This window comes from Sinocyclocheilus rhinocerous, unplaced genomic scaffold (assembly GCF_001515625.1).
Source record: "Sinocyclocheilus rhinocerous isolate Xijiao unplaced genomic scaffold, SAMN03320098_v1.1 scaffold275, whole genome shotgun sequence".
In the NCBI taxonomy this organism is placed as follows: Eukaryota; Metazoa; Chordata; class Actinopteri; order Cypriniformes; family Cyprinidae; genus Sinocyclocheilus; species Sinocyclocheilus rhinocerous.
Window position 1 is genome coordinate 92449 of NW_015659967.1, and position 18286 is coordinate 110734.

The 18286-nt window shown below is 36.7% G+C and overlaps 1 protein-coding gene across 1 annotated transcript in view; it reads left to right on the forward strand.

The window, feature by feature from the left end:
- The first annotated feature begins 2690 nt into the window (after positions 1–2690).
- Positions 2691–18286, forward strand: part of srebf1 (sterol regulatory element binding transcription factor 1) — a 30387-nt gene continuing 14791 nt past the window's right edge. Inside the window, 15 exon segments of the mRNA XM_016533759.1 lie at positions 2691–3198; positions 7511–7951; positions 10252–10424; positions 10523–10669; positions 10941–11159; positions 11346–11460; positions 12479–12633; positions 12803–12980; positions 13064–13248; positions 13354–13615; positions 14864–15030; positions 16883–17051; positions 17173–17281; positions 17730–17839; positions 18106–18238. Coding sequence (XP_016389245.1) covers positions 3096–3198; positions 7511–7951; positions 10252–10424; positions 10523–10669; positions 10941–11159; positions 11346–11460; positions 12479–12633; positions 12803–12980; positions 13064–13248; positions 13354–13615; positions 14864–15030; positions 16883–17051; positions 17173–17281; positions 17730–17839; positions 18106–18238 — 2666 coding nt within the window. The 5' untranslated portion in view covers positions 2691–3095.

The following is an 18286-nucleotide window of genomic DNA, read 5'->3' on the forward strand; positions in this document are numbered from 1 at the left end:
ATAATAATAATAATAATAATAATAATAAATATTTTCAGCTGTTTTCAAAACTGTTTTCAACATTGATAATAATAAAAATATTTTTCAGCTGTTTTCAAAACTGTTTTCAACATTGATAATAATAAAAATATTTTTCAGCTGTTTTCAAAACTGTTTTCAACATTGATAATAATAAAAATATTTTTCAGCTGTTTTCAAAACTGTTTTCAACATCGATAATAATAATAAATATTGTCAACTGTTTTCAAAACTGTTTTCAACATTGATAATAATCATAAAAAATATTTATTATCATCATCAATGTTGAAAACAGTTTTGTAGGAACTGTGGTTATTATTATAATTTTTTTTTTCTTGAGCAGCAAATCAGCATGATTTCTGAAGAAATAAATTACATTTTGAAATATATTCAGATAGAAAGTTATTTTAAATTGTAATGATATTTCACAATATTACTGTTTTATAGAATTTTTTTTATTTCACATGAAATAAATGTGGACTTTTGAGTGTAAGAGACTTCTTTCAAAAACATAAAAAATAATTTTAAAAAATGAATCAAACCCCAAAGTCATACTGTTAAAAATGTTTACACCACCAGTATTTACACTTTTCAGAGCAATTAACCTATAAAAAAATTATTTATAATTTACTCATAATTAACTTCTAGCTTGCCTACAGACTCTATATATTTAAACTGATAGAGGAAAAAAACTAGGCTTCATTTGCCAAAAATAGGCTTCATTTGCTTGATACACAATATATCATTTCTGAAATTTCTTTTGTTTTTGGGGTATATGAAATATGACAGACATTTCTTCATTAAATTCGCCCCCTTACTGCATCTTTCTGTCAGATTCCTATTTAAGGATTGATTTCAGTCAGCAAAAAATTGGCAGATTTGGCAGTGAAGTTAGGAAATGAATGGATATTTTGCTTTGCCCTAACTCTTGCTAGACCTAACCAAGAATTATATTAGCCTAATGGCGTTTGTAAAATATGTATCCATACATATACAAAAATGTGTATATACAATAGAAAAGTGTGTATAGTACTTAAAGTTTGTATTAACTTAAAATACATGTTTAATTGCATCCCTCTTTTTTGTTTTGTCATGATCGCCAGTGGTTTTCATTCCAGTCCGTTTACAGTCACTAACAGCTGTACAGTACAGCTCTTCATTTGAATCATGCTAAATGTTGCACTGCTATCTTCCCAACAACCTGAGGAAGATGTTCACTTCAGTCTTATATGTATATAAAGTAACTGCAGCTAGATCAAGCATGATGCATTTTAAACTCCAAAACCTCAATTGTTAAGCGTCTAATGATGGGAAGGGCTTACATTGTGTTGCCAGTTATACTAACAAACCTCCATCACTCCCCCTAAATCAGTAAATCAGCAGTTAAACATGTAAAACACTGGAGGGCCGTATGCTTTACTTGAATATAAGGCACAAGTCACTGGTTTTGATTGAAATGAAATTGCAGCATGTTCAGGAATCAATAATGGCCTGATTTCTTAGCCAAGGCCGTTTGAAAGATAGCTATTTGTTATGCCATAATGTAATAACAAACAGATTACTGTTAATCTTAAAAAACTGCAATATCTATTTTTGTTTCCAGCCTTCTAATTACTTGTAAGAAGGAAAGTGTAATACCTGTTAGTAATATCTGGCTTGTTCTAAAGAGCTCTGCTTTCATCCGGTGGCAATCATTATTTTGATTAACTGCTTAAATGAATGTTGCCATGTGATATTAAAAGTCTTGACTATTTTGATTATTTATCTCATAATGTCTTAAATGTATTTTAGAATAATGAAATGTAATACATTTTCCTATTGTCAGATTTATTGTTTAATCCAAACTATTTTATTAAAGTGATTCATTTGCCTAATGCAAACATTTTCCTGTGTGATTCATTTTAACAAGCTCATTGTTATATCTGTTATATCCAGTTTTTATAAGGTTAGCTTTTTTTAAAAAACAAACAAACATTTCTCAACTTATTGTATTCAATCTTTACCATGTGTGCAAACGTTTTGTCTTCGAGTTCAGTTAAAACTTCATTGGTTGCTTTTATGTGATCAAACTACATTTTTAAAGTACTGAATGGGGATGCAGTTGCCAGATTAAGTTGTGAAAATTACATTTATGACTATTATTTTATTGTGACACACAACTACATTTTAAAACATTAATTAAAAAAATTGTAATCTCTATCCAGTTTTCTATTTTTATACTAGTGCTCTTTCCACGTTATTTTTCAAGCTATTTTCTGTGAAAGCATGAGACATCCGAATTATTAAACGGTAAAAGTATTTGCGCTACAAACTAGTGTGTATGATTATGATGGTAAATTAAAACAATATGATAAGGAATACCAGTTTGCAATGTCAGAATAACGGACTATTTTTGTACCGCTACCGGAAGTCTCGCACACAACTTACAAATGGCCGTGCCCGTTCTTATGTTAAAGGTCACATATTGTACACCTTTCTGAAGTTTTATTTTAGGTTTTGATGTCCTTAAGAATATATATTTGCGGTATAAGTACCAAAAACCATCTCAATATATTTTTACAGCTCCTCTCTCAGGACAGAACAGGTAGATTTTGGCCTGTCTAATTAATATTCATGAGCCTCTCTTCTGATTGGCCTGACCTCAAAAAAGTGACCTAAATTGCAGTTTCGTAGCTTTCCAACCTTACGCGCACGTCATGTGAAAGAGCGTCTGCTAAAAGAGCGAGTTCTGATTGGTCGAGCGGCGTGTCAATCACTCACAACGCTCTGGGGTTTGCCTGGCTCTCGTTGTTAGCATGCTAATGTGCAAAGCAGCAAACTCTTAAGTCAACTTTGCCTTGTGCGGCAGTATGGAAACGAACGCGAGCAGGTAGTTGACTAAATCAGCAACAAAGTTGAAAATTCGAAAATTAAGCGGACGGATCCTACGAAACGCAGCCAACAAATGTCCGGGCATATTTGCTCTCCCGACAAGTGCAAGAAGTTCCTAGTTTACATGGAATAACGCCTGTTGTGTGTGTGTGTTTCGCTGGGACTTTAATACTTCTGAAGTCAGCTTGAAAGAGCATTTGAGGACAATGAATCTGTCTTTTGACGACCCGTCACTGGAAACCTTGGACTCCAGTTTGTCTTTACACGATCCGAGTGATATTGACACGGCTCTGCTCAATGACATCGATGGTAAGAGATCATTTGTTTACACTCACAACAGTTAGCAGGCTGGACAAAGTGAATTGTGTGTTTGTATTTTTAGGGACGGATACATATTTACATATATAGATGGTGCTGTCAGACGTATACACGTGTTTATAATAACTAAGCTTATTATTATTTTTAATCTATAATGCACGAGTTGTCATATTTAACCACTGTGTCATGATATAGGACGCTTGCTTTACTCCGAATCAACTGTATCCCTTTTATACACGCTGACACTAACACTGGAAGGCAGTAACGTTAGGTGTGAGCAGGTCTGATCAGGTGGGCGTCAGCTACGAAAACAAATAGCAGATGCCTGGGTGCTTTATTTGCACATAGTTATTGTTGCTTTGTATGTTAGATCTCATTAAAATGGAAATAAAGTGCAAGGTGTCATTAGATTACGGACAGTGTTCATTGTCTGGCGGCAGAAGTTGCATTGAGAGCGGCCCCGCCCCCCTCCAACTTGGAGCGGTTACTCTCGGCCATTCCCTCGTATTCTGACCTACCAACACAGTTCCGTTATAATTCACATTTAAGGCCTAAAACATAAAATTGACAGGTAAAACTTCATCAGTTCTGCATGTCATACCAAAATGTGTTTTAGAAAACGTTTCGACACTGAATTACCTTCAAAGTGCGAATGTGTCTCACTGTGCGTATCTGTTTACTTTTATATTCTTTGAGTTATTATAGCTTTTTGTATTGATATTAGTAATGGTTCAGCCGTAAATGTACAGTGAATGTAAGTGAGGTGACCGACAGTAACCCTGCGCTGAAGCGGATTGTGTCCGATAGTAACCTCATAGCGAGGCGCTTTCCAGGCCTCTGATTGGCTGAGCGCGATCACCTCATACAAACACATGGCCGCCTCCATGCTTGTGCACACTGAAGAAGTCTTATGTTTTATTGGGTCTCATCACATGCATGTATGCAAAACACATTTTGAGCAGTTAAAATAGTTTTTTTGTTTGTTTTTTTGTTTGTTTTTTACCCTTTTGGGAATTAACTTTCCTTATTATTTGTATTTATAATAATAAAATAAATAAATACATTTAAATAAAAATAATAATGTTATAACTGTACATAAATATAATCAGTAAATAACAGCAATAATTAATAATGATGATAATAAGAATAAGAATAATACGAATAATAATAAATTTGCATATAATCTACTTAATAATAATAATAATAGTAATATGTTATAACTGTACATAAGTATAATCCTTAAATAACAGCAACAATTAATAATAATAATAATAATTATTATTATTATTCATATAACCTAGTAAACTGACTTAATAATAGCAGTTATAATAATGTTATAACTGTACATAATCAGTAAATATACTGATTATACTGAAAAGTATAATCAGTAAATATCAGCAATAATTATTAATAATAATAATGATACCTAGTAGTAATAACAATAAATATGCATATAACCTAGTAACATGACTTAATAATAATAATAATAAAAGTCAACAGGTTACTCTTCTGGAGAGTTACTTGGGAAATGGGAAATGTAAAAAAAAAAAGTTTTCTTTTGAACTAACTGTTTTTTTTTCTGATTTAAGCAATTAATGTTTATGTAATATAAGTAACATTGATCACATGTATATAATATGTGTGTATTTTTTTTAGTTCTTTATCTCAGATCCTAATAATATTATTGTATTATTTAATAAAAAATAATGTGGTGATTTTAATAATGCTTTGTTCCAGTAATAATAATAATAATAAAAACTATAATTAACTGTAACTGTAATGTTACTTTCAAATGGTTGACTTGTGCCTTTAGGGTGTGTCTAGAGTAAATTGTCTATTAAAGTCAAGATAATTAAAATGTCATTATGCTGGCACAACTAGATGAATGTGATTATGTGATCTTGATAAATGGTCACCCAGTGTTATCATTAATTATCAAACTTTAATTTCATCAGTGTTTTTGTAGCCTGCAGGTTTCTGAGTTTCATAATCAGTAGTTTAAACATTTGAGGTGTCATGATTTCCTCTAATAATGAATGTATTTTATTCATTGGGCTGAAGGTGGTTGTGAGACGAATGATCTTGACCAGGCTGTGTCTCTGTCCTTGTGCAAGAGGATTTGCAGTGAATGATGAAACTCTGTAATGGGGCACTCTGCAGTCAGAGCAGCGTCTCCAGCTACAGCTGAATTAAAGCCAGGCAGCATGAGCTGAATTCTTCATGGTTTAGTGCAGATGTGGGATCAGACCCGATGAGTGTGAAAATGAACTTGTGCTCTGTGGATTTCACAGGCCTCGACACCTCAGTCCTGTTGAGATGAAAACTCAAAATAACCAGCAAAGTATACAGATCCTACAAACACAAATAAAGTGAAAAATCTTTGTAGAAAATAAGATCAGCAAGATGTAGAAAGAATAGGGAAAAAGATATGGATGTAAATGCAAAATATAAGTGCTATGTGTGTTATACTGATCATCAACTGTGTTCATATTAAAGTTAAAGCATTTCTTGGATATTCAATGATGATCATAGTTGTGGCCAAGTATATTTCACATTAAAAAGGGCTAATTTAAATAAATGTTGAAATACAGTGGGTACGGAAAGTATTCAGACCCCCTTAAATTTTTCACTCTGTTATATTGCAGCCATTTGCTAAAATCATTTAAGTTAATTTTTTTTCCTCATTAATGTACACACAGCACCCCATATTATATGGCACCTTTATAGAATTGGCAAAAGCAAAACCCCACAAAAAGATATTATGTCAAGTGCATTTTTAAAATTTATTTTTTTGCACATGTTTTTTATGACAGGAAGCTGGTGCAGGGCGTATAAAAGCCTTATTTTACTAGCCACTAGCCAGTAAGCTGTAGTTTACCTCAGCCTGGCGAAACAACACTTAACAGCTTAGAATTGGCAAAAGCAAAACCCCACAAAAAAGATATTATGTCAAGTGCATTTTTTAAATGTATTTTTTTTGCACATGTTTTTTATGACAGGAAGCTGGTGCAGGGCGTATAAAAGCCTTATTTTACTAGCCACTAGCCAGTAAGCTGTAGTTTACCTCAGCCTGGCGAAACCACACTTAACAGCTTGTACCATAAAAGAAAACAGTGAAGATGCTTTTAAAATGCTTGAATTCAAAATACTTCCTTTGCAAACAATTCACGGTTCGGAAAGAAAATAAAATGCATTATGTGCTTATTGTGAGCCAAGATGATCCGCTACATGCTATTGCTAGCCAGGCAGGGGATTTTAAGAACATTTTGTTGGACAAAAATGTGGGCAAGATGAGTCATCAGTATTTTTGGTCCGTTTTCCCAGAAGTGAGATTTTATTTTATACTTTTATTCAGAAAGGACAGATTAAATTAATAGAAAAAGTGACTGAAAAGACATCTATAATATTACAAAAGAATTCTATTTCAAATAAATGCTGATGTTTTGAACTTTCTATTTATCAACTAAATCTATTTTCATCACACATGTTTTTTATGACAGGAAGCTGGTGCAGGGCGTATAAAAGCCTTATTTTACTAGCCACTAGCCAGTAAGCTGTAGTTTACCTCATAGCCTGGCAAAACCACACTTAACAGCTTGTACCATAAAAGAAAACAGTGAAGATGCTTTTAAAATGCTTGAATTCAAAATACTTCCTTTGCAAACAATTCACGGTTCGGAAAGAAAATAAAATGCATTATGTGCTTATTGTGAGCCAAGATGATCCGCTACATGCTATTGCTAGCCAGGCAGGGGATTTTAAGAACATTTTGTTGGACAAAAATGTGGGCAAGATGAGTCATCAGTATTTTTGGTCCATTTTCCCAGAAGTGAGATTTTATTTTATACTTTTATTCAGAAAGGACAGATTAAATTAATAGAAAAAGTGACTGAAAAGACATCTATAATATTACAAAAGAATTCTATTTCAAATAAATGCTGATGTTTTGAACTTTCTATTTATCAACTAAATCTATTTTCATCAGGTGGCATAACCCCATTTCTAAAGTACTATAAAATTCTATGTTATTTTGTAGTTTCAGTCATTTAATAGGTGGTAGTTCATTGTTCGTATGTAATTGCATTGAGAGGATTGGATTAATCTGGGTGATAACGTTATCAAATTGTAATGCACCTCCCTTTTATTACAGTGCTGTCAAACACGCATCATATCCTTTTTGACAGTACATCTGATTAAGTTCATGCATTCCCTGGGAATCAAACCTATGATCGTGGTGTTGCTTTTGAACGCTTGGAGGAGCCCATTGCTCACTGTATCCATCTATGTTTCCATGTTTTAACAGATATGCTCCAGCTTATCAACAACCAGGACATGGAGTTTGGAGGGCTGTTCGATCACGCTCCATTTCCTGCCCCCGCAGCCCCCACGCAGGACCTCTCAGTCCTGCCCCACTCCAGCCCTTCCTCTTCTACACCCACCAACACCTCCTCCATCCTCAGCAGCAGCCCCCACCTGGACGCCCTGCTGGGCCCCCCCATCACCCGCAGCTCCTCCATCCCGGACAAGGTGTTCCACCCTCCCACTTTCCAGCAGTCTCCTTTAGCACAGGTGACCTCCACCCCCGCAAACCCCACCACACTACAGACCACGCAGCCCATAGCTCAGCCGGCTCCGTCTCCCAGCCTCCACCCTTCCACCCTAAATGAGAAGCTTATTGTTCACACTTTTTATTAGTTGTCTTTAACAACTATGTAACTACTATATAACTGAAGCATTTGATACAGTGAGGGCGAAGTGACTCCAAGTAAAGTGGGTACTACATTGCCAACTACATTTTTTTAAAATTCTAAATACTTCACATTTTATTAAATTATCACTTTAATATTAACTTATTGGCATCTTAAACAGTAAAGTGTTAATGTGACTTCCACGGTGACTGTCAAGACACTTGCTTACAAATAACTAAGCATTCAATACTGAACATTGGCACCAAAAAAAAAAAAAAAGTGCATTTGCCATGAAGTATGAAAAAGCTCTTTCTCTCTGTAATTGATAATAATAATGTATACTTGATAAACTATGTAAAAGAACATTTGTTGGCCCAGCAACAGTTGTTAAATCAGCTGAGCTAAGCTTTTGTTTTAGTGTTATCATATTATCACAGTGATTTCAGTCATTTTAAGTCAGTGCAGTGTTTACATATTTGATTGGAAGCATGTGTTTATGATTTTATAGTAGAAAAAAATCAAATGTTGTCATCAATCTCACTCCTTCTGCAGACTCAACTTTTTTTAATGAAAGATTTGTGTTCTTTTGTGTAATGATTATGCATGTTGTTCATGAGTAATGCACAGTATGAACATAGTTCATGACTCACTATTACTAAGACTATAAAATGCATCACCTTTGATCAGTCATATGTCAGAAAAGGCCATTTGAGTTCAAGGTGCAGACGGTGAAGTCACTGTTGTAGGGATGTAACGGTATGAAAATTTCATATCACGATTATAGTGACCAAAGTTATCACGATTATCAATATTATCACGGTTTTGTTCAAATTAGATGAAAACGTTCAAAAAGAACTGATACACACACTGAAAACATTTCAATAAGTTTTATATTTGAAAATCAACAAACAACAAATACAATTAGCAGCTATATGCACTTTTTTAGCATAAAGCATGCTGCTTCTGCGTCAGACTGATGCTGGCTGGACAGGATTTACCGCGAGTTTTCAAAAGCGCGATAATCAAACACGGTTTTGATGATAATTAAATTTTAAATGGTAATACTAACCGTCAGGGCATTTTATCGTGATTTATCGTGAAACCGGTAATCGTTATATCCCTACACTGTTGTCAGTCCTGGAAACCTAGTGAAATGTGTAAAGCTGCCCAGCCCACATTCTTTCTTTGTATATGCTTTTCTAATTTCCTTTCATTCTGCTTATCGTTTTTGAGCCTTTGGTAATGTCACCACCAGGTCAAAGAGAGAATACAACATCACACTAGTGTAGATCAAAGTTCAGTCAGGCTGAATTGAGTTATGAATTTCTGTAGTTATAAATGACCCTTCACCACCTTACTGTTATTATTGCAGAGACGAGCTTTATCGAACATCCTGTCATAATGAACTGGAGATTTCTGTGTTAAGATAATAGTGTGATTTTTGTTTTGTGTGTGCCCAAGTTAAAAAAAAAAAATCATACTTAACTAACTTAATCCTCTTCGTCCCAAGTGAGACATAAGGCCGCTTAAAAAAAGAACAAAAAAAATTCATAGCATATTATTATTCTTATGTGGGCTAGAAATTGGTCTAACATTGCAAAGCATATTTATTGAACTCACTAAATTAATCAGTGAAAAACTGTGGAGGCTGAGAATCAAAATTAAGGCAAACACTTAATCACAGTGAACTGAACGGAAAAAAGCAACATTTAAAAGTGGTTACAAGTGAACTGAAAACATCAGAGAAAAACTGATTGCATGTGGTACTATTTCTAACATTCACTGATTGGAGCAAATGTATGGTGTTCTACTTGTTGATTCGGGTATGATGTAGGGCTGCATGATTTATCACAATGATTGAAATTGCAAAATGGTTTGGTCCAGTGTAAATGTATTGTAAATTCCTGTGTTAGTGAAAATTCCTATAGGCCACTATATACCTGTTATTAATTCATAGTTCACAAAAAAAAAAAAAAAATCCTCAGGACATCCATGATGTAGATGAGTTTGTTTCTTTATGGGAACAGATTTGGCGAAATTTAGCTTTACTTAACCAATGGATCCTCTGCAGTGAATGGGTGCCGTCAGAATGAGAGTCCAAACAACTGATTAAAAATACCACAATATCTTCCTGATTGATAGCGTGTTCACATATCAATAGATTTCAAACAATAATAATATTTCCTCCAGGGTGGAACAAAGGGTGGTTAAGGTTTCTGCCTGAATGCTATTTGTTGTTTAATTCCTTACATTTATATAGCGCTTTTCTGGGCACTCAAAGCGCTTTACATAGAAAGGGAGAAATCATGCTTTAGTGCAACTTTCTTTCCTCTCATGATCTAATTGGTTCTTGCAGCTGTCACTCTGCAGAGCTCCCCTCAGCCAATCGCGAGTCTCTCCACCTCTCCACAGAATGTTCAGCCAATGGCCATCCAAGCCCAGATGCAGAGCCTCTCGGCTTCGCCAATCCTGACCACCTCGTCCAGCCCTCCTACACAGACCATCTCCCCTCAGGTTCAGCAGGTTCCTGTAAGTGCTTTTATTGGCCTACTGATGCCCACATGCACAATAACTTACATTTTACAGTCTTAATTGTGTGCACTAAGCGTTCTTCATGTGTTGTGCAGGTTTTGTTCCAGCCGCAGTTCATTAAGGCAGACTCTCTCTTACTCACAACTCTGAAGCCTGATGCATGTATGGTAACAACAGTCGCGTCACCCTGCATCACAACACTGGCTACATCCACGGCGCCAGTCCAGAATACCTCACTGCAGGTACACAAACACAGTCCCAAGACCAAGAGTTAAAACTCACAGATTTGCTTCAGTTTGTTGTTTTGTTCTTGGTGTGAACTGGCCCTTCAATCGTATTAGTAGTGCTATACATCCATGTGCAAGATATTTGATATTAAATGTCAAATTTAAACCATGCAGAAGTTTAATATTTTTTATTTATTTGAAATATTTCTCACTTTTTTTTTTTTTCCTAATGCGTTTCTGAAGACCTCGGTTTTTATTTTGTGGATCTGCACATCTCTTGTCTCAGGCACTGATGAGTGGAGGCACCATCCTGACCACCGTTCCACTGCTGGTGGACACAGAGAAACTGCCCATCAATCGCATCGCCATCTGCGGGAAACCAGGCGGCCAGCCGCACAAGGGCGAGAAACGCACAGCCCATAACGCCATTGAAAAACGCTACCGCTCTTCCATCAATGACAAGATCATTGAGCTCAAAGACCTGGTGGCTGGGACAGAAGCTAAGGTGAAGCCAAAACCCAATTACATAACTGGTTTCCTCATCTTAGTGACCCTTGAAGTTCATTTGAAAACTTTAACCAAATGAGTTTAACTAGATGAGCTAACCTAGATTAGTCGATTTTGTAGCTCTTATTTTTACCTGGAAGATGCCTTTAACATCATTATAAGATGAATTTTTTGTCTTCTACAGCTCAATAAGTCGGCCGTGTTGAGGAAAACCATTGACCACATTCGCTACCTTCAGCAGTCCAACCAAAAACTAAAGCAGGAGAACATGGCACTCAAAATGTCCATTCAAAAGAACAGTAAGTTCTGTTTAAATGTATATTAAATGCAATATGATTTAATATGTTGATCTATAGAGTGCTTTTTTGATCCTCTTAAGTAGGACTTATATGTAGCCTAATTCATAATTACTTCTGTTGTCTTTGATTATATGGTTAAAGTACTGAATGTACTGACAATCGTTGTCATTCTATAGAAACAGCATGCATATCATATATTTAAATTTGTAATTGCACATTTGTAAAGATGAAATTGCAATTTAGTACATTTAAAAAAATATTCACTTTAAATTAGTGCTGTCAAACAATTAATCGCGATTAATCACATCCAAAATAAATGTTTTTGTTTACATAATATATGAGTGTGTACTCTGTATATTTATTATGCTTATATAAATACACACACATTCAAGTATATATTTAAGAAAAATATGTTAAGTTTATATATTAAATATATTTATATATGATTTAAATTATATTAATATAAATATATACATGTAAATATTTTCAAAATATATGCTGTTTGTGTGTGTATTTATATATACATAATAAATATACACAGTACACACACATATTATGTAAACAAAAACTTTTATTTTGGATGTGATTAATCGCGATTAATCGTTTTGACAGCACTACTTTAAATGTATTATCAAATAACACATTACAATTAAAAGATAATCAAGTAACTCACATGTGCTTTAGTATGCAAATCAACATTAAATATGTGTACTTTAAAGCATGACAAAAGTTTATTAAAACATGATGTAAAATGTACTTTAAGTAAACCCTCTAATTTGACATTATTACAAAGTGCACTTTTAAGTGTTAAGAATTATAGTCATGCAAGTGTCTCTCTTTAAGTACACCTAAAAGGCCTTTTATTCTAGTAATATATTATCTGCAAGTACATTTTTCTAAAAGTATACTTTTAAGATTTGAAGTATCAAAAGTGCACATTCAATACAATTAAGCACACTTCTTTTTCACATGGGGAGCATGGTTGTCTTTGTATTGACTTGTTGCTTCTCCTCCTCAGAGTCTCTGAAGGACCTTGTGATCATGGAGGTGGATGTGAAACCAGAAATCCCCACCCCTCCAGCATCAGATGTAGGCTCGCCTCAATCCAGCGGCCCCTTCTCCCACCACGGCAGCGACTCGGAGTCGGACAGCCCGATGGAAGAAGACAACAAGGTAGCAGAAACTCCGATCTTTATCATGCCTTTAATGAATTGGCTTCGGTCATGAAGTAATTGGATGTGTTAGTGTGCGGTGGATAATTCGATTGCTTGAGGTCAAGAACTTGGAAGAATAACCATGTAATGATCTAACGCCAATTTCTGTTTCCTGTTCTCTCTATTAGCCTGTGGTTGAGAGGGCTGGAGGAATGCTGGACCGCTCTCGCATGGCTCTGTGTGCCTTCACCCTGCTCTTCCTATCCTTTAACCCGTTGGCGTCCCTGCTGTGTGGAGGCTGGAGCAGCTCTGGGACGACTGTCTCTGGACACACAGGAAGGAGTATGCTGGCAGTGCAGGATGCAGGTACTAATACTCACGATATGTTCAGAGTAGCGTCTCATCCCTATCTAAATGCTAACAATGCGATCTTGTTTTGATGCGTGTAGCCGACTCTTGGGGTTGGATGGATTGGATGTTGCCCACTCTTCTGCTGTGGCTGCTGAACGGTGTTCTGGTCGCTGGAGTTTTGATCCGCCTGCTCGTGTATGGAGAACCTGTGACCAGACCTCACTCGGAATCATCTGTCCTCTTCTGGAGACACCGCAAACAGGCCGATCTGGATCTAGCCAGGGTATAAAATGCTTTCTTGCACTCATCTGTTATTGATATGGAGGTCAAAGTCCACCAGACCATCTTCTACACATCTGATATCTGTTTGTCTAATGGTTTTCTGCAGGGCGACTTTGCTCAGGCCTCTCAGAACCTCTGGACGTGCCTCAAAGCTCTTGGTCGTCCTCTGCCCACGTCTCAGCTGGACCTGACCTGTGCTGTGCTGTGGTCGGCCCTGCGTCTGTGTCTGCAGAGACTGTGGGTGGGTCGCTGGCTAGCCAGCCGTGCCGGAGCCCTCCGTTCCAACCGCCCCCTACAGGAAGATGCTCGTAAGAGCTGCCGTGATGCCGCCTTGGTCTACCACCGTCTACACCAACTCCACATGACCGGTAAGTCACTGTAGCATATAGAGGAATCAGGTAACCTTGTGAAGAGCAACTGGTAGGCCACCTTTTTCACCTTATCTCCGACATTTGCATACAAATATCGCCCCCCTTTAGTTCACCATAGTAAATTGAATAATGAATATATGCATATATCCACACAAACGTATGACGGCCAACATGTTTGAAAGAAAAGTGTGGTTTTCTAGAGCTAATCTTTACAAATAATCATTTAACAATTATAAAACAATTATTTTGGGCACAATGATTCTATATTGCCCTTTTTACAGAAGAATACGGAGCCCCGGACATGATATATGGAGAGAGAAAATAAAATATATTGTGGCTACGAATTAAGAAATGATTATCACTAGTTCTTAAATTGTTCCCTTCTTTTAGTTAAGTTATGGTCACATTGTGCTACGTTGTTTCGTTGTTTTAATGTAGTTAAATTATAGCCATGATTGAACTAAAACAAGAACTAATTATTAAATCTTTAGAATGAATTAGTACAATGAAGCCACTTAAAATGAGGAAACAAACTAATAAATTGTAATTAATAAATTAGATAATAAATCTTTGTTGTTTTTTTTCAGCATGTCATATGCGGAAATTTAGTAAAAAAATTGGTATTTCTCACTTTGCGCTAATAGTTTTGATTTGAATGCATCACATCCAGTCAGGTGGTTGTTTAGTTACAAATATAGTTCAAATATTTCAACGCAACCAAACAGTGTTATTTTAGTGTCATTGAGATGCTATTATCATTTTTATTTATTTAATATTTTGAAATAGTTAAAATTTTTATATATTAGTTTTACTAATTTTTAGTATTTTTAAAATGTTTTTCTACATTTTTATTTTAGTTTTTAATTTTTTTAGTACATCAAGTTAAACCTAATTGAAATGCGAAATGATTCCTTCAACTTGTTTTTTTCATTGTATTTCTGATAACATTTGTTTGAAGCGACAAAAAATTATAATTTTTCTTTTTTTCTTTTCTTCTGGTTTTAGTTTTAGCTAACTATAATAACCCTGCAACTGAAGCTCAAATTGGACCCAAAAATTCTGCATATTCATATGATCGCAACTCTGTGCTGCTCCTGAGTGTCTAATGATTTGTTATTTGTCAGAGACAGCTTTAGAACATTAAGTTCTTCTACAGGAAACCGTGACACACCTTAACCAGACATAACACATGATAAATCTTCTAGCCATTCATCATATTTGCTCATGATGTTGATCTGTGTGCAGGCAAGCTCGGAGGAAGCCACCTCTCTGCAATCCACATGGCACTGAGCGCTCTCAACCTGGCCGAGTGTGCAGGGGACTGTCTCCCTGTTGCCACACTGGCAGAAATCTATGTGTCTGCAGCCCTACGGGTTAAAACCAGCCTTCCCCGCCTGCTTCACTTCACTACTGTTAGTACACACAAGTGCACACTCACAGCCCTGATCCAAAACCTAGCGAGCTGCTCTGCTGTCTACTGCATGCAAATATTGACTAAGATCGAACCACAAAAGCAAGTGTACATGGGCAGCAATTGACTCAGTTAAGCTCAAAGTATATGACAATTTTTGCAAGTATGCTTGGGTATGTGCACGTGACATAAATTTCCTCATCAGCATAGTGTGCGCTAGGGGTGGGTGATATACCGGAAGACATGATTAACCAGTAGATATTTCTCAACCGGTAGAGACTTTGTACTATCGTCTCTATCGTGGTTACACGCTCACTTGATGTTGCTGTGCTATGCGGTCACGAAAACATATAGTTTGCACGTGTTTTTTAACATTGCTGTTTAAAAACAAGGAATTTTAAGCCGATGAATCTGCAGCAAAATAGAACTCATTTCGGCATGTAGACGCACAGTCTGAGAGACTGTTTCTGAGCGCTGTCAGAGAGGTGCGCGCACATAAAGTTGGTGCTCCTAGAGCGCGGGAGTATTGAACGTTATTTTGGAGTTATTTTTGCCGCTTTATAGGCTTAAACAGTTAAATACACACACTTTTATGTGTCAAAATGCCCATCTTTGCAAGTATCCTCGTCAACACAGTAATTTAGGTCTTAAGTGAAAGCAAACTGCTGAGAAAAAAAAAACGCGTGTAAAGGTCTCTTTCCCACTGAGTCCGAAATTTTCGTTTGCGTTTTTTCGTATTCGAAATCCTAAAAATTCATCACGCACAGAAACCTTGCACACTGAGTCCGATGCGTATTAATTAATCCGTTGCGAAAAAATTCTCAAAACAGCACTAAATGGAGTATTCAAGCAGTGAGGATGATTTTGTTGTCTTCTCGCTTCTTAAAAAGAGAAAAAGAGAGGAAATATTGGGTCTATCCAATACTGAGATATAGAGAGGACGGAGTGTTTATTAAAAAGAAGACCACCAATTTCTGTGAACTCAGTGTGCAAGGATCTTTACGGTGCTTTGTGCTGAGAGACGAAGTGGATGAACTTGAAAGTCGCCATTCTGGATTTTAGTGTTCGCATGTACGGTGGCTCTGAACTGTCAAAACACCTCTCAAAATGCTTGCAACGGATGCGAAAAACGAAAAAAGAAAAACGAAAAAAATCGAACCTGATCCAAAAATTTTTATGATGAACGAAAATTTCGGAGGCAGTGTGTAAATGTGATTGACATAACGTGAGGTCGTATTTATTTTTTAACGTGTGAAAGTTTTCGGACTCAGTGTGCAATGACCGTAACAGTATATTGAATCTGGGCAGCTCTTAAAGTGATAGCAGTCTAACATTCCCGCTGTCTGTCATTCATGTTAATCAAACAACAAAAGAGAGAAAATCTCTCACTGCTCTTGACTGAATCACTTTTGTAACTTTAATAAGAAGAAATATATATTTAATTTACACAGTGAAGAATATGCAGTGTTTTTTTTATTATTAAATGAATTTAACTTAAAATCAAAATTTCTGTCACCTGGTCTTTATTTTTTTTACTGAGCTTGTCGTAGTGCATTCTAGGATTAGATTTGGTGCCAAGGAAACATGCAGTGCTGCCTTAGACTTTGGCCAAAATGTGATATCTTAGAAGTGCACTTCTACTTTTCAGACTTGGCGACAGTAGTGTGCGTGTGACACCTAAAATGCTGCCTTGGTAGGGAGCTCACTAGGTTTTAGAACGGCATCAGACTCTCTCTTTTCATCCAGTACAGTTATTTGAATAGCACTTACTTTCATATTTGTTTGATAGTGTATCCATATTCTGATGTGGGCTGCATATGGTAAGTGGAGATATGAATTTTTCTGTCCTGCAGCGAGTGTTCTTGAGCAGCGCTCGGCAGGCCTGTCTGTCGCCCAGTGGCAGCGTCCCTCCTGCCATGCAGTGGTTGTGTCACCCGCTGGGTCATCGTTTCTTTGTGGATGAGGACTGGTCCATTCGCAGCACCCCTAAAGAGAGCATCTACAGCCAGGCGGGAAACTCAGGTCAGCGCCATACAGACAAAATCAAGCTGAAGGGATCAGTTTTTGTGTTATATCCTGTGTTTATTAATGTGCCCCTGATAACAATTCCCCGGCCCTTGTGTGTTTTTACGCTTATCTGTAGTTGACCCGCTGGCTCAGGTGACCCAGGCGTTCCGCGAGCATCTGTTGGAAAAAGCCCTGTACTGCGTGGCACAGCCGCGAGGCGACAAGAACCTCACTGATGGAGATGGGTGGGTGATCATTCTCAATGCTAGTTTACACACAATCTCATCTAGGCTACTGTAGGGAATAGAGCTGCACTGGTTCCTACACCTGGTAGTAAAGAGTTATGCACCTTTTCTACAAGTTTTCTACACCTTTTATAATATTTTGATATCTGATTTCACTTGAAGGAATAAATTACATTTAATAAACTAAAGTTTTAGTTTTATAAAACTAAAGAAAAAATATAAATTTCAAATCAAATGTACACTTAATATGTAAATTCGTAGCTTTTCTAGTGGTGTTAGCTAGTATGCTTCCATCAGTGCTACAGATAGTGTTTAGGCAAATCTTGACCAGTTTTAACAAATTGTGACACTTTATTTAACATTCAGTGCCCCGTTTACTTTAGTTTTGAATCAGTCTTATAATTGTATAATTGGGGAGCTAATTTGTGCTGCGTGTGTTTTTTGACAGTGAATACTCAGACTCTCTGGAATACCTGCAGTTGCTCACCAGCGCCTCAGATGCAGCAGGAGCCACGACACAGTCCTTCGCCATCGGATCAAACATGGCCACCGTTACAGGTCAGCTCTCGATTAACTTCTGCCCTGACCCCGAGTGTTGTTTTGAGGACTCCTGGATCATCTTAGTGATATCAGAGAATAACAAGTCACTGCTGGGCTCTCTATGTACAGCTCAGATAAGTTTGTGTTGTTGCTTTCTGTTCAGCTCCGCACGTTTCACATCACACTGCTTTCATCTCGGCGTGTTTTCATTCAAGCAGATGTTAGTCGGGGGAATGAAGGACAGTTTGTGAGTGTGTGATCACCATTGTGTCCTTGACCTCCAGGATGTGACCCTCACTCGAAATGGTGGTCGTCGGTTGTCGTGGTGATCATTAATTGGCTCCAGGGAGATGACGTGGCGGCAGAGAGATTGTACCCAGCGGTGGAGCACTTGCCACGCAGCCTTCAGACCGCTGAGTGAGTAACATGTGACAGTCTACAGGAAACACACGCCATTTTTACTTT